Below are 14,579 nucleotides of genomic sequence, written 5' to 3' on the forward strand. Positions count from 1 at the left end.
TACAGATTTGATGTACATGCCTTTGAAGGCTAAGACTTGTTTTGATTTTCCCGAGAAGCAACACCAAACAGAAGTATTTACTTATGCCATCGCTACAGTTGCTTCCCACAATTGTAAAATGTTGCAAAATACTGAGACAATAGCCGTTAGATCTACGCCCATTTTGGGATAAACACAGCACTTGCACTAAGGCTTACTGTAACAACAAATGTATTAGCAATTTATCCGGATTTTTCAATATGAATAATTTCTTCAAGAATTTGTACAGCTCAGTAAAATAGAAAACAAGCGTCCAGTTCTTCTATGTTCTTATTTTATTGTACTTGCATTCAACTATGCAGCCCTATTTTACCTCACTAGATCCACGTGTATTTCCACACTTTGAAAGAGCTCTCGCCATCCTTGCTGAGTGGTTACTTCCATTGGGATTAATTTGGCATTGAGTGCTCTCATTTTTTGTCCCTCTGGAAAAGAAAGCAAATTGGCAAACAATCTGCATTTTGACTTACAACCTGATTTATGAGAGAAATCATCGGGGTCAAGTATGCTGCAACGTAAGTCTCTGAAGAGAATTGACACTCGCTAGTCTGAGGGGAAGAGACCCGCCACCAAGCCCAGACAGTGAACGCTGACTTGCAGAGCTGTCTGCTGTTGAGTGTTCTCCTGCCCTGCAGCTTACTCTTCTGCAACACTATGGGATGAGCATGACAGCATCTAACAACCACTTTGGAAGTTACAATAATTATGCAATGTATCAAGTGGAAAAGAATGAAGCTCTGGTGGTCTATCCTTGCTTTTTGTTTGGTGAAGGAGTGGGAGGTTAGCCAACAATTACATTTCTAGAAATTATTTAATCCAGCCACTACAAGCATCATGCTTAAGTCAGCTGAATAATATCAAGTTACACATGATTTGTAAGCGTCGCAAAACAAACAAAAAAAATCCCCTCTGTCAGTGGAAAATACGTTCATCACCTGGTTAGGAAGAAAAGACTAATAGTAGGTAGACATGGCCTTGCTACAACTCTTTTAGAGATGCTACCCAGGTTTTGCTTTCTATTTGCTCACTTTTATCTGTCCCTGACATAAAACAAAAACTTCATGTGTTGAGGGAAATCTAAACACCCTGCTAGATATTTCAGAAGCATGTTCAGCAAAACTGTCATGTGCTCAGGCATCCATGTATTTTTCTCTCACCCAGAATACTGAAAAACTTGTGACAATAGTTACATAGCAGCAGTTCAAAGAAAACACAGGCTTGGATAACAGACTGTTGTTTTCCTCAAGGAAAAGATTTGAAGTGTTTATAAATTGGAAGCCAATGGATTGTGACTCAAATATTTCCTACGATGTTGTAATGTAACTAAAACTGATGCACATACCACGTATCCTGAATAAGCTGCTGTGTTAACATAACTGCCACCTGTAATATCAGCAACTGAGAGGTCTTTTTCAATTGTTAGCATCTTAAAAAAATGCAGCAGTTGAACTGAAAGCTCCTTCAAAACTAAACCATACACCTTGCTGTTCTATACCTGATAGGTATAACATGCCATGACTGCCAACATTTTCGGTTCTTGAATCTAAGTATACACTGCGCACATCTGCAACATTACAAATTACAATCCACTGACAGCAAATGCTCATCTCAATTAAAAGACCCTTTATTAAGAGAAACTCCAAAACAGCAATTCTAATACTTTACAGTAACAATTTCAATGCATAATTTAAGAAAATTACTGATTTTTCACATCCTTTTCCTCTGTAGATTCCTTCTTCTGTGTACATACTTTACACAGTAGCATCATTACAATTTCCCATTGGGATTACGGTACAAATAGTTTGAACCCCACTTAGTGCAATTTCTTTGGTTCAAAGTGATGAACTCCTTCCTCAAAGGCTTCATAAATTTCTTCCACAGCATGTATGCTGCTGCCACAAATCCATGAATTAGAAGTGTTTTCTTTAAATTTCAGGCTCCCATTGAATAAGCTGTCCAATTTCAACATGAGAAGTCACCTGACGATCATTAACAATCAAGAAGCTGCACTATATTCTCTAAACATTTTAAATAGTAGGCATGTAGCTCATTTTCTTCTGGCTGTGGAGTAGCTAAAAGGAAGAAGAAAAACAAGAATTGAACTTCTAGTTGATTCTTAATACAAAATGATTTTTTCAAAGATCGCATCAAATGCCTTGCTAGAATTCATGCTATTTTATGATTTTAACATCTATATTACAAGTAGCAAATCAAGTACTAATACCTTACGTGGCAAAGTCTGGGGTTTTTGTTTTGGGTTTTTTTTTTCCTTTTTTTTTTTCGTTTGGTTTGATTTTGGGTTTTTTTTTTTGGGGGGGGGGGGGGTGTTGTTTTTTTTTTAAAAGGCTAGGGTTTTTAGCGGCTTTCCAAGCCCTCACTTAGTTGTAACAAATAAAGTGAAAACTGCCTTTTGATTATGTTATGTTACAATGAGGTCATGCCTTGTTCTTGCCAAAACTTCTCCTTGGGTAGGACAAAGTGGGAAATGAAAAATAACAGTAGACATGTTGAAAAATTCCCACACTTGTACTCAGAAGAACAATCTACAATTTTAGCCCAATTATCACTGTAAAGTGATCAAAGCTTTAATAGGGTAGGCTACTTGAGAACCCTTATGCAGGAAAATATAGATGACAACTTCACATGACTCTAAACTGTAACAATTACAGTGGCATAAAGTCTTCTGTACTCAATATTGATATTTAAATGTTTATTGAATTAAAAAATGAATCTTACAGACTAGGACTTTATGTTATAAAGCAGTACATAAATAAACAGGGATCAGAGCTACAAGGTGCTTGTCTTGTTGAAAGCTTTATGAAATGTTGCATTATGTTATGTTTAATGGTTGACATAGTAAAGGATGAGTTTGAAACAACAGTACACTGACAAAATCAATGGATTTGGGTGACAGTACAGGAAGAATTATCATGAGATGTTCTAGCAAAAATACATCTCCTCCTTATTACGACACTGACAAACAGTGTTCAGTGTAGGCAGAATTTTTGTGGCAATTCTGTTGTGCAAAATATTATTGGAACTTGGTACTATAAAGCCCCCAATTAATTAACCTATTTGAGTACATCTGTAGAGCAATTAAAATCAATAGGAAAACTCATTGGCTTAAAATGAAACATTTGCATGTTTTTGCAATATGAGAGTCTTGATGTGACTAACCAATAAACTCATTATTAGCTACTGAAGCTCCAGCTACAGACCAGTGTTTGAACATCTTTCAAAATCAATGCTCTTGAGCTGAAGGTAGCAACTTATCGTATAAAAGCTATTCAAACAATAGTTAGGTTCAGTTACTTGAGCAAAAACCTCAAGCTTTCAGAAAGTCAGCTGACTCCTGGTACAGTATTTTAAGACTGGCACAATCATCTGTTCTGACCCCTTCTCTGTGTGGCTGAACTCAGTGAGGTTCAGCACTGCTAAGCAAAGTCAGTGCTAAATGAACAATTTTTATCACTATTAACACAGAAGTGTACTGTGCAAAGAAAGCATTTTGCTGCAAGCACCATCAGACCTATTCTTACAAACTAACCTTAGCAATTACCCAAGGTCTTATTTACAATTTGTTAACCAAATTGTATCTGTATTTATAAGATGCCTAACCATAAAGTGACGATATAAATTGAAATGTATTAATGATCTACCTGATGGAAAAATACAGAATTGGCACTAGTTGGAACTAAGACTTACTTTTCTTCACTAAAGAATAAGCCTCATCTATCTTTCTCCTTATTGATGGATTCTTCAAAGTCACTTTTGCCTGTAGCACACAAACACACAAAATACAATGACTTGACTTTCTTCCCCACTTGTTCACACTTTAACAGCAAAGTTTAGAAAATGACAATAATTCAGCAGAACACGAAATGCAGGAATTTTCGAGTTAGCATATAACTGTATCATCATACAGATTGCATTTATGTAAGCAGTCACAAATCACAGAGGACAAGCTGCTTCCTTACCGTGTTGTTTAACCTCCTAGCCTGAGCAGCTATATGATTAAAATAATAAAATGGAACTGCTGCTGTAAACTTTATTTTTATTCACTTAAAGGTTACTGTATTGTTTACAGCATAATAAAATTAACATTGCAATTTTTTCAAGTATTTCCCAAATACTAACCTTCTGATAGTTGTGAAGCAAAGCCCAAAGTGAAGCTGCTCCTATTCTCTGAACAGCACAACTATCACTTTGCAAACAGGCAGACAGTACTGCAATCGCTTTATCTAATGAGAAAAATAAAAAAAAAAAAATCACCTAGAAAATATCATCAAAAGCACACAAATATATTTACATGTCTCAGTATTTTGATGCTTGGACTACACTTATTTCTATAACAAGTACTAGTATGGCAGAGGAATTACAGAAACTTTATTATCAGATTAATTAAATTTAAATATGCTCACAAAATTGGCAGACTACTTTGAAAGAAGTGTTAAAAAGAATATAGCAAAACAAAAACAAGTGATGCTAAAAAATTAAGCCATCAGTAATAAAACATGCATGTTATGTACAGCCATCAGCTATGCATAGGAACTGAGTAAGCCGTGAAACTGTTTTATAACTCCCAGTAGCCACAATTAGAGCCACACCAGAAGAGAAATTAAGATGTACTATTTTCCATAGTACTTATTATGTAGATGATTTATCATCAATGAGAAATATTTGCCATCCCACTGTAGGTGCCTTAATTTCCTAGCCTTGCTCTGAAGACAAACTCTTCAAGTTTGCTTGTTCACTTCATAATAAAAATTGACAGATTATGTAACTGAATAAGGTATGCTTAATTAACGCAGCAAATCAGCATCTTAGGAAAAATGAAAAGCTTGGACACTATGGAAAACCTGCTGAGAACTTATAACAAAGACAGGAGCATTCTCTTTGCAATTAAATGGGGGAATGAAACATGCCTTTTACAAACAACTGAGAAAAAGTTCTGTGCATGTTGTTAAGTTAAATATATATGCCATGATCATAACTTTATCATTATCATAAATGTTTTCTGCACATGACAGAACACAAAATCGTTTGTCTCAACATCCATGACTTGCAGGAGCTAATAAGGTCCAACTGAAAGATAGGAATTTCCATGGTAGAAATATTTTAAAAAAAAATTTCTCAAGTGAGTTATTTCAAACTGACTGACACAAGGAATCCTTCAACCCCCCCCATCCCTCTGCAAAAAAACCTAGCTGTTTGAGAAAACTGCAAAAATCCTTTCATTCATAATGTGTTACTACATTGAAATGATCAGTCTCACAAGAAATCTTGAGGTTTTTTTTAAACTACTTATTTACTTTTCCTTTTGCTATATATTCTTATTTTAATTGCTTTTCTGCCAAAATACATGTTCTACAATTACTTCTATGAAAATAATTTTTACAAAAATGCTTTTCTAAATAACAATATTGAGTTCTTGGTCAGTAACCCAAACTGCAATGAAAATACGGTATTCTGGAAGACACAATATTCTCAGAGTAAAATAGCTTGTATACCCTTTAGACACTTACCATTAGCTAATATCTTTGGTTTATTAGTTGGACTAAAACATATGTTATGTAGAATGAGAAGTGCCAGATGCTGGCTGCTCTTGTGTTTGTATTTACACATTTCCACGATCTGGTCTAAAAAACCATTTATCTTCATGATCATCTGCTGTCCATCTTCTCCAAAAGATATGTTCAGTAGCAGCTTTAGCCAAAGAGTAGACACATTACCAGGATTTTTATGACTTCCTTTTGGTAATGGAAGAGACAAAAAATTCTGCAGGAACTTACTCTGTCAGAAGGAAGAAAAAGGATGTTAGAATTTATAGTATTCCATCGTTTGTTCACTGCTGTTTGACCTTCCAATCTGCATACTTTAGCAAAAACTAGTACTAATGTTTCGTTTACATATTTCAGGGAACCCATTATTAATCAAGGATTTTTGAAAGAATTACATACAAAAAAGAATCCACACCTTGATTAAAAAGTTAATATGGTAAAATACATTTTCTTGTGTAATAATTTATGCAGTGTAGATACATAAAAGTTGACCCAACACAATATCTTTCTTGAAAGGATAATTCCCACCACTACATAAGCTTTTTGCTTTGCACTTAGCGTTTCTGCCAAAAAATAAGCTAGAAGCAATTTAACTGAAACAATGCACTACTTACATAATATATTCTTGATTCCTTATTTATTACTGCTTGCGTTATTAGCAAATGTTAAAGGTATCATAGAATCATAGAATATCTCGAGTTCAAAGGGACCCATAGGGATCTATCGTACCGCCGCCTTCACTGACAGCCATAGTAATGTCCTTTATTTTTGTAAGCTTTGAAGAAAAAGATCAGTTTGTTGATACGACATACACTACCGCTTCCCAATCGCAGGGCTTGCCTCCACTTTAAGGAGATTCTGAGCATGTGAAAATCTATTCCCCTGTTGCAAGAGAGAGATGTTCTAACATAACATTCCTATGATGGAAAAAGTCCTTGACTAAATATTCCCAACCTCACTGACCCTTGACAACACATACAGGCACCTGGTTGAAAGCAAACAATCCAGCATACAAACTCATTGTGGTTTTCTTCACATGAATATAATATTGGTAATTTAATTTTCACAGATGGAATTAGTAATTCAGCATTGCTTACACTTATGAAAGCAGAGCTCAGGATAGAGAATGAAGACTAAGTACTATCACACTAGAGTGAAAATCAATTCACAGAACAGAACAGCTACCATAGAAAAGATCTCAAACTCTTCGTTTCTACCAAAAAGTTTGAGTATCAGCAATTTTGTAACTGTATGACCAGATTTTATATAATTAGCACTACAAAAAGATCATATTTCCCCCTGCCTTTTATAACAGGAAATTAGGTCCAGAAGCACAGAACATTGTTAATGTAAAATGAAATAAATTGTTGTCATTATTAAACTACTGTAAAAGATGCTAAAAACAAACACACTTTTTAAAATTTCTGTTGTGTTAGCTAGTTTTATCACGTCACCGCTATAGTTGATTTTCTACATGGTTTGACTTCTTGTCTCAAGGTGTTGAATTTATTTAAATGATCAAAGTTAAATTTAAAAGAAACGGATTTTTCAAAGAACATTTGATAAAATAGAGTAAGGATCATTCAACATACAAATTAAAAAGGGAAAAGTACTTACATTTATATAATAAGAATAGATTTTTATCTAACACCCAATTACTGACATGTAGATCATCTTCTCTAAAAATATAATTTTTATAAAGATTATGTTTCACACAGTATACCTAATGATTTATACAATATTTAATTTCTTGTTTACTCACATGCAGTTTGTTCTACTGTATGCTCACTTTCATGATCCACTGGTGATTGCTATCAATATATACGGGTATTAAAAATTTTACACCCCACTGAAACTGAAAGGTTATAAAAAGCGCTAGTAAAAATTGTGTAGTTCCATATGCTGTTTCTGTCCAGACTATGAATATGACCAAATTACACACTGCACTTAGGGAACCAGTAACACAACTAACTGAGAAGATACAATGGTTTTGATTCTCGCAGAAGCATCTCTAAATGATCACACTCTATATTGAAATACGAGGGCTTATTAAAAAGGAAAAGGTTTATTAAAAAGGAAAATGCACCCATCACGTTGCTAAAATCAAGAATATTATTTACTTACCTTCTGAATAATGCCTTTACAGTCATGAGACAGAGCAAGGTTAGAAAGAAGACAAAAGACCACCTGCTGAATTGGGCTGTTATCATTTGACACTTGGGAAGCCAGTTTCAAGATGTTATGCATTAATGAATTGCCAGCTGCACTTCGTGCAGACGGAAGTGACGATTGTCCACCACTGGTCCAACAAAGTGAAGCACAACCTTAAAGAAATTAAACGTTTATCATATTAGAAATGCACATATACATTAAAAAAAAAAAAAAAAATCTGTACAAAGAGCAGTCTAACAGCTCAAAGATTGAGATGGGACTTTTGAAAGGATTGTTTTTTTCTTTTTTTTTTTTTTTTCCCCTCTCTCTTCGAACCACAGTGAAGTCAATGGGACATGCTTTGAATAGAAATGTGCCTGAATGTGGCAGTTTACTGGAATAAGCGCCTACTGTCCTATTGTTCTAGAATCTAAGATGCAATTCTGCTGTTAAAGAGAAGCTATTGCTCCATCTCAGAAAGTCTCCTTAAAAACCAGAACATTGTATCTAAGTCATTATACAATTATTTAGCATCAGAATGTGAAGGGACCTTCTGAAACTGGTTCACAAAAAGAGGTCTCTATACATCTCAAAGGTTTAGTAAGTTTTTTAAAATATTTTTCTGAGAAATAAAAGTGCTATCTGCATCTGTCATTACCTTGTACCACAGTAGCATGCAAAATCCTATGATACAGACCTACAAGCTCAAATTAATACAGCGGCCGAGAACAACTAAATTCTCAACATGATGTTTGTGCACACATATGCATATATACCTTTTTATTTAGTGGCATTTGCCATCTGCAACAACAGTTGACTTCTTACATGGCAAAAGTAAATAAAAATGAGACAGTTTTTAACTGTTACAAACATTTACATGCACTTCTTTGTCTGACTACACTAAGGGGAAGTGGTTAACCAGTTCAGAGTAGGTAAGTTTGGGTCACCTCATAAGCCAACTATTCTGAACAGAAAGAAAAAACATAATTAATCTAAAACCACTTGCCCTTATTAGCAAGGAAAATAAAAATGCAGCCTAGAGTCACTCAGAGTTAAGGAACAAGAAAGACCACCAGAACTTCAGCTTGATTTCCAGTATATTGCAGGACATTACATTTTGATTTTATATCCTGTGGTTGACTAACACATATTTGACCTTTCTTCAGTCCATATTAATAAAAAGTCTTTATGAAAAAAAGCACTGCAAGCTCATTTAAGGTCTGGAGACATTAACTTAAAAAGAGGGTAAAAAAGCTCAGAGACTGTTCAGTTAATATATTTTAACCATGATAACTCTTTTATGGTATCTTGACAGGGAGAAATCAACAGATACTTATGTGTCTCCTCAAGCCAGTAGCAAATCATTATCTGAGTCAATAACCAGGATATGGAATGAGACAAATTCATACTGGAAAAAAGAACAGGCTTCTAGTGGTAGGGATAATTACTCATCAATGGAAATAAAGTTTCCTCAAATGAAGAAGAGAATCCTTATGAAAAATACACAAATACAAGCTACTGAGCCCAATGCATAAAATAAATGGAAGATGTTTAATACAGAATTAAATTAGATTATTGAGTATTTCAAAACCAGAATGTTCTCAATAAGGGCTGAAGTACAAACTGTATAAAGTACTGATGTACTGATATACTCTTCTCTAAGAGAGAATTCCTAGAGTAGTATTTCTACAGTATACTATTCAGTTTGGCACGACTTTCAATGTAACCTTCAAACACAATGGTTTGAATTAAATGCTATTTAGTCCTTTAATACAATTGTACTCTTGCTAAATCCAACAGACTGAAACAGGATCTGAACAAAATCAAAACTCTTGATAGAATTTGATGGACCAGTGCTTTTATACTTTCCTCTTATGATAGTAATAAACATTCTTTTCCCTTTATTATGCTTTTCTGTCTTAATTATTCTGGTTAAATATTTTGATGTATTACATCATAGTGTGACTCTCATACCTGCAGGACAGTTTGCAGTGTAGACACAAAGCAAATGCAAAACTATTTGCATTGTGGAGTCATCCATTAAAAACCACGGCCATAGCGAATGCAGAGCAGGAACAAGATAAGCTTTGAGTGCTGCCATCTACAAAAACATGAAGAAGAATTTAAACTACTATACTATTAAATACTTTGAAAATGAAGTATAAATACAGTTAGAAAAGCATGTTTTTATCTTATTGTGTCCCACTAGTTTGCTTTAAAAGATAGTACGGAGAGAACTGACACCCTTACTTCAACACAGATGAAATTAACTCTATCCCAGTCAAAACCAGCACACATGTTTTAATTACTGAGATACATGCAAACAGAAGTAAAGATTTATTCATTCCAACTGTGATTGTTCAAGAGCTCCCTATTCTAAAGTTTTATTCTACTCCAACCAAACTAATTATTGGAACTCAAAAAGCATGGAAATAGAAGAGTGCAGTTCTACAGAACAAATGATAGAAAACTTCAGTTATCAACAGCAACCTCCTTCTTTCCTCCAAGCAATTGTCTCTGCAGATGCCTGATCAAAACAAGAAAAATATTCCACAATAATCTTATCTGAGATTATGGCACAACCAAGTTATGGGGACCTTAGGGATAACCAGATGGCTTATTCAGGCCCATAATATACATGGTGTTCTGTATACAAAAAGGATGCTAACACATGCCCTCAATAGGGGTACTTCTGGAAGGTCTGGAAATCTTGTGTTCCACCAATGCATTTGCTAAAAGTAGCACAAGTTGTATCACAACACCAAGACAAATTAAACTGTGAAAGAGAAAAGGGAAATAAATGTGTGAAAGGTATCAGCAATAAGAAAGAGAAAGAGTAGTGATCAGAAAGAAAGAATACAGAAAGAATGAAAAAAAAGCAATGTAGTATTTTCCCCATGGAAAAAAAACAGGTAGGCAGAAGAACTGAAGTAGAAAAGAAATTGAAAAGCACTGAGAAAAAAACAAAGAATGTGAAATGAAAAGAAGAAATTCAAAACAAGATTCTGAGCCAGAAAAATGATGGAAAAAAAACCCCGATCAAGATGAAACTAAAGTCGTGCTTTGCAGGATTAGCGTAATTTAACTCAGACCAAGAAAAGTAAATGGAAAATTATTATTTAGGGTTTGTTTTTTGTTTATTTATTTTGTCTTTCAGAAAGGAAAAGGAAAAAAGGAGAAAGGAATAAGGAGAGGAAACTACTTTCCAAGATGTGAAGTGTGTCTCTTATGCACCTTTCTTGTGGCCCCACACTTTTCTCCACATCCATTTTTCATATTATATGCTTTGAAAATTGGAATTATTGACTTAAGCAAAACAGAAGTGGGTATAAAGGATGATAGCCATTTGAAACCTTTGGGAGATGATGTTTCAATAGGAACACTGAGTTCCTAATTCACGTATGAAATATTCTTAGAAGGTGGGAATAATAATGAAATTTGAAGTATTTCTTGCCATTAATATCAAGCTTAAATTTAGCCAGCTTGAAAACAATTTCAAAGTAGAAAAAAAAAAAATTATCTTCATTCACTAACTGAATGCACTCACATTATTTCAGAATAAGAATACTTACTTTGCATTCTTCATTTTGAAAGAGGCAGTTTCTGAGGAGCTGCATAGAACACCTTAACTGCTTGATAAGGTTATCCTCCTATCCAGAGAAAAATATTTGAAGATCATCAACATAAAACCAGAATGAATTTCGTACAAGGAGGAAAGAGATCTCAAAGGAGAGGTGCAAATCTAAGGCAACACAACATTTGGGTCACATCTCTTCAGCAGAGTTTCCGTTTGACCTCAGGTAGGATTCATCTCAGCTAGCTTTAAACACATATACTAAAGACATTTATAACAAGTTACTTGGAGTCATCCTCATCTCTCTTTATAACCCACAGACACTATTTCTAGGGGTACTGATCTGGCCAAATGCAGAGATCTGTAATGTAGAGCTCCATTTCTCTTACAGCTAATGAAGAATGGGTGGGAACACTTTCTGGGTATTTGTTCCATCCTAAAGCAGACATCTAAAACAAGTCAAATGAATCACTCCCTAGAAGCACCTATTTTTCTTCCCTGGATAAAAACAAGGATAAACTAGCTCTGTCTTGCAGATCTCTATATTCGGTCAGACCAATCCATCCTTACATTCCCAGTGTCTCAGTTCCCTATCCTTAATAACGGAAATAGTTTCCAACCTGGTAAGAATATTACAAAGATAAATACAGACCTTTGGACAATGAGGTACTATACTGAGATTCAAGTATACAAGTAAATAAAAAAAAAATCTATCTTCATAATAGTGCTGTGACACTAAAAGGCTAATAATGGCTGACCTAACTTCTATAAGGTTGACATACTAAACCACTTCTGAAAGATGATCAAATTCCAATAAGCTTGCTCACCACAGGAGACTATTTCTGTTTTATCAAGCATAAAGGAACAAAATTGTAAATAGGATTCATGCTTAATCTAAGACAAGGTGAAACAACAATGCTTGCTTATAAATCATATCATGTACAGTTGATGACATTTAGAAATGAAGTAAAAGTCTATCTCAAAAAAGTTAATGAAAGTCAGGTGTAGTAGATGAAAAAGAAACATACAAGTCTCATCATTACAAATGCATTTTATGACTGGTTTGTCTCATTTTTAACCAAATAAAATGCTAACTCTAAGACTTGCCTTCAAGAACTTCCATACATATTAATTTATTTAATAAATACAAATAGCACTAAAACCTATAAAATGCCACAAGCTACAACTTATACTTAATGTGTAAACTTCTATAAGTTTGAAAAAGTTATAGATTGTGTTGATAGCACTGTTCGTATTTATTTGTTTATTTTAGGATTTTTCCTAATATCTTATTTTGAGGTGATTTTTTTGAAAACTTGGCTATTTGTAAATACTTTTCATGCCCTTGGTTAGCATCACAGTAATTATTGTGAAAGAAATGAATATCAGGTAAAATACTTCAGTTGCCCTGAGAATCAAGCTAGGTCAAACACATTTTTCCCAACAGTTAAAAGAAAAGAAAGAGAAAAAGAAAAGAAGCTCTCATAACTTCACTTTGGGAGCTGTGCCTTGAAGTGGGCTGAAGGGCAGTTTTATGAATGACCAGCTAAATCTGACTATGAAAGCAATGTCTCAGCTTCCCTCACATGAAACCAGATTGCTTGTCGTTATGCACCACATGCGATGAACAGCATGCTTACATATGATGTAGCAATCTACAGTCCCAGTTTAGCAGAGAAATCTGCCACAAAGTCTTTTGCAAATCTCTTTCAAAGAATTCTTAATTAATCTTAATTAATCTTAATTCTTAATTAATCTTTATTTCTGACCTTTCTCAGAAAGTCCTTTCCTTCAATTTCTTTCAAGTTTTGAATTCCTTCTACATTTAGCAGAGGAGCAAATGTCCCCAGCTTCTCCCTTCTCAACCCAAGAAATATAAAGACCCAGCTGACTTCTACCTTACTGGACATAACCAGGGCAGGACACCTTTCAGCCTCCACCCCTTGTAGAAGGGATAATAAATGTGTTTAGGAGATCTCAAGAAAAAATACTGTAATCTTCAAATGTCAGGGTCAACCTCAAATTCTTTTAAGAGCTCATTGTTATAAAACACAGTTCCACATTCTCACAAATCAAGGCTAATGTCTGTTTGTGCCAACACCTCAGACAAAAATACTATCGAGCTCAAACAATGCAGAAATATCCCACAGGAAGATGTTTTCTGCAATTTCTGCTTTATGTGGGAGTGGACAAGATACCAAACTTGACAGCAGAGGTTATTGTCTGTATTTAATAATTCTCTTAGATGAAAGTGGTAGAAAACAAGCAGATTGCAACAAAAATCTTATGAAATTGTTGCATGATGGTAAGAAATAATCTATGTCTAGATGTGGTAAGGAAGAGCTGGGTGATGTGAGAGTCTGGAACAACTGGAAGGGAGGTTTAAAAAAAAAAAAGGCTAAACAAAGAAATTGTGAATGGAGAGAAGAAACTGGGAGTACAGGTGGTGGAAGAAGCGCAAGTATGAGGTAAAAAAATAAAACTCTGACAGGAAGTTAAAGCCAGGGACAATTGAGTCTGATGACAAGACAGGGAGACATCCAGACCAAGTATGCAGGAGGATAGAAAAAGAATTAGAATTGGAAACCAGATAATATGAGAAGGTAGAGAATAAAAACCTATGACTTACATGTGCAAGCAGACTGGAACTGGTTTTGGGGTAGGAGGGAGATTGACTGGTACAGGAACAGAAAAAACCAAAATGGCTAGCACTGGTTAAAAGACACTGAGGAAAAGAATTTGAGAAACAGAAAAATTATTATTGTGGAAACAAGATGGGAAAAATCAGCTGGATTGAAGAGGACCATGAAGTCAAGGATGAAACTCCGACTATGTTTGAAAATAATACAGTACTCTTCGATATTGTTGTAGGCTAAATAAATATAATAAATTGCGAGCACTGACAGGTGACAAATGGATGAACGTGTATGTGTGTGAATGTCAGAAACTGAACTTTTGAACTCTCAATCAGAAGCCTGCTAGTTGCCACCTGCAACCAGAATGGGCTAGTCGCTAGTTCTGATAACCTGGACTAAAAGCAGGAGGTCCTGAATCCTCCAATTAACAAAAAGACATGAGACAGAACCACTAATTCAGAGGCTGATCATGTGTTGTACTTCACACATAGATTATTTAGATTAGGTAAACAGGAGCTTAGAGTTCTGGAAGAAAAGCTGGTGGCAAAAAGAAGCATTCCTGAAAAGAAATGGTCTCTGAAAGAAAGTTAGGATCTCGTTAGGTCGTGCAGAGTGGAA

The 14,579-nt window shown here is 34.8% G+C and overlaps 1 protein-coding gene across 1 annotated transcript; it reads right to left on the reverse strand.

Moving 5' to 3' along the window:
* Nucleotides 1-1,655: 1,655 nt before the first annotated feature.
* Nucleotides 1,656-11,385, reverse strand: LOC104075587 (rotatin-like). Its single transcript, XM_009576141.1, has 7 exons — nucleotides 11,324-11,385; nucleotides 9,726-9,852; nucleotides 7,725-7,924; nucleotides 5,565-5,832; nucleotides 4,177-4,280; nucleotides 3,745-3,814; nucleotides 1,656-2,111 (listed from the first exon to the last, which is right to left on the reverse strand). Exons 1-7 carry the CDS (start codon nucleotides 11,366-11,368, stop codon nucleotides 2,029-2,031), a joined length of 897 nt encoding a protein of 298 aa, XP_009574436.1. The 5' UTR covers nucleotides 11,369-11,385; the 3' UTR covers nucleotides 1,656-2,028.
* Between the last annotated feature and the right edge of the window lie 3,194 nt (nucleotides 11,386-14,579).

The sequence above is a fragment of the Fulmarus glacialis genome, unplaced genomic scaffold (assembly GCF_000690835.1).
Source record: "Fulmarus glacialis isolate BGI_N327 unplaced genomic scaffold, ASM69083v1 scaffold14374, whole genome shotgun sequence".
Lineage (NCBI taxonomy): Eukaryota > Metazoa > Chordata > Aves > Procellariiformes > Procellariidae > Fulmarus > Fulmarus glacialis.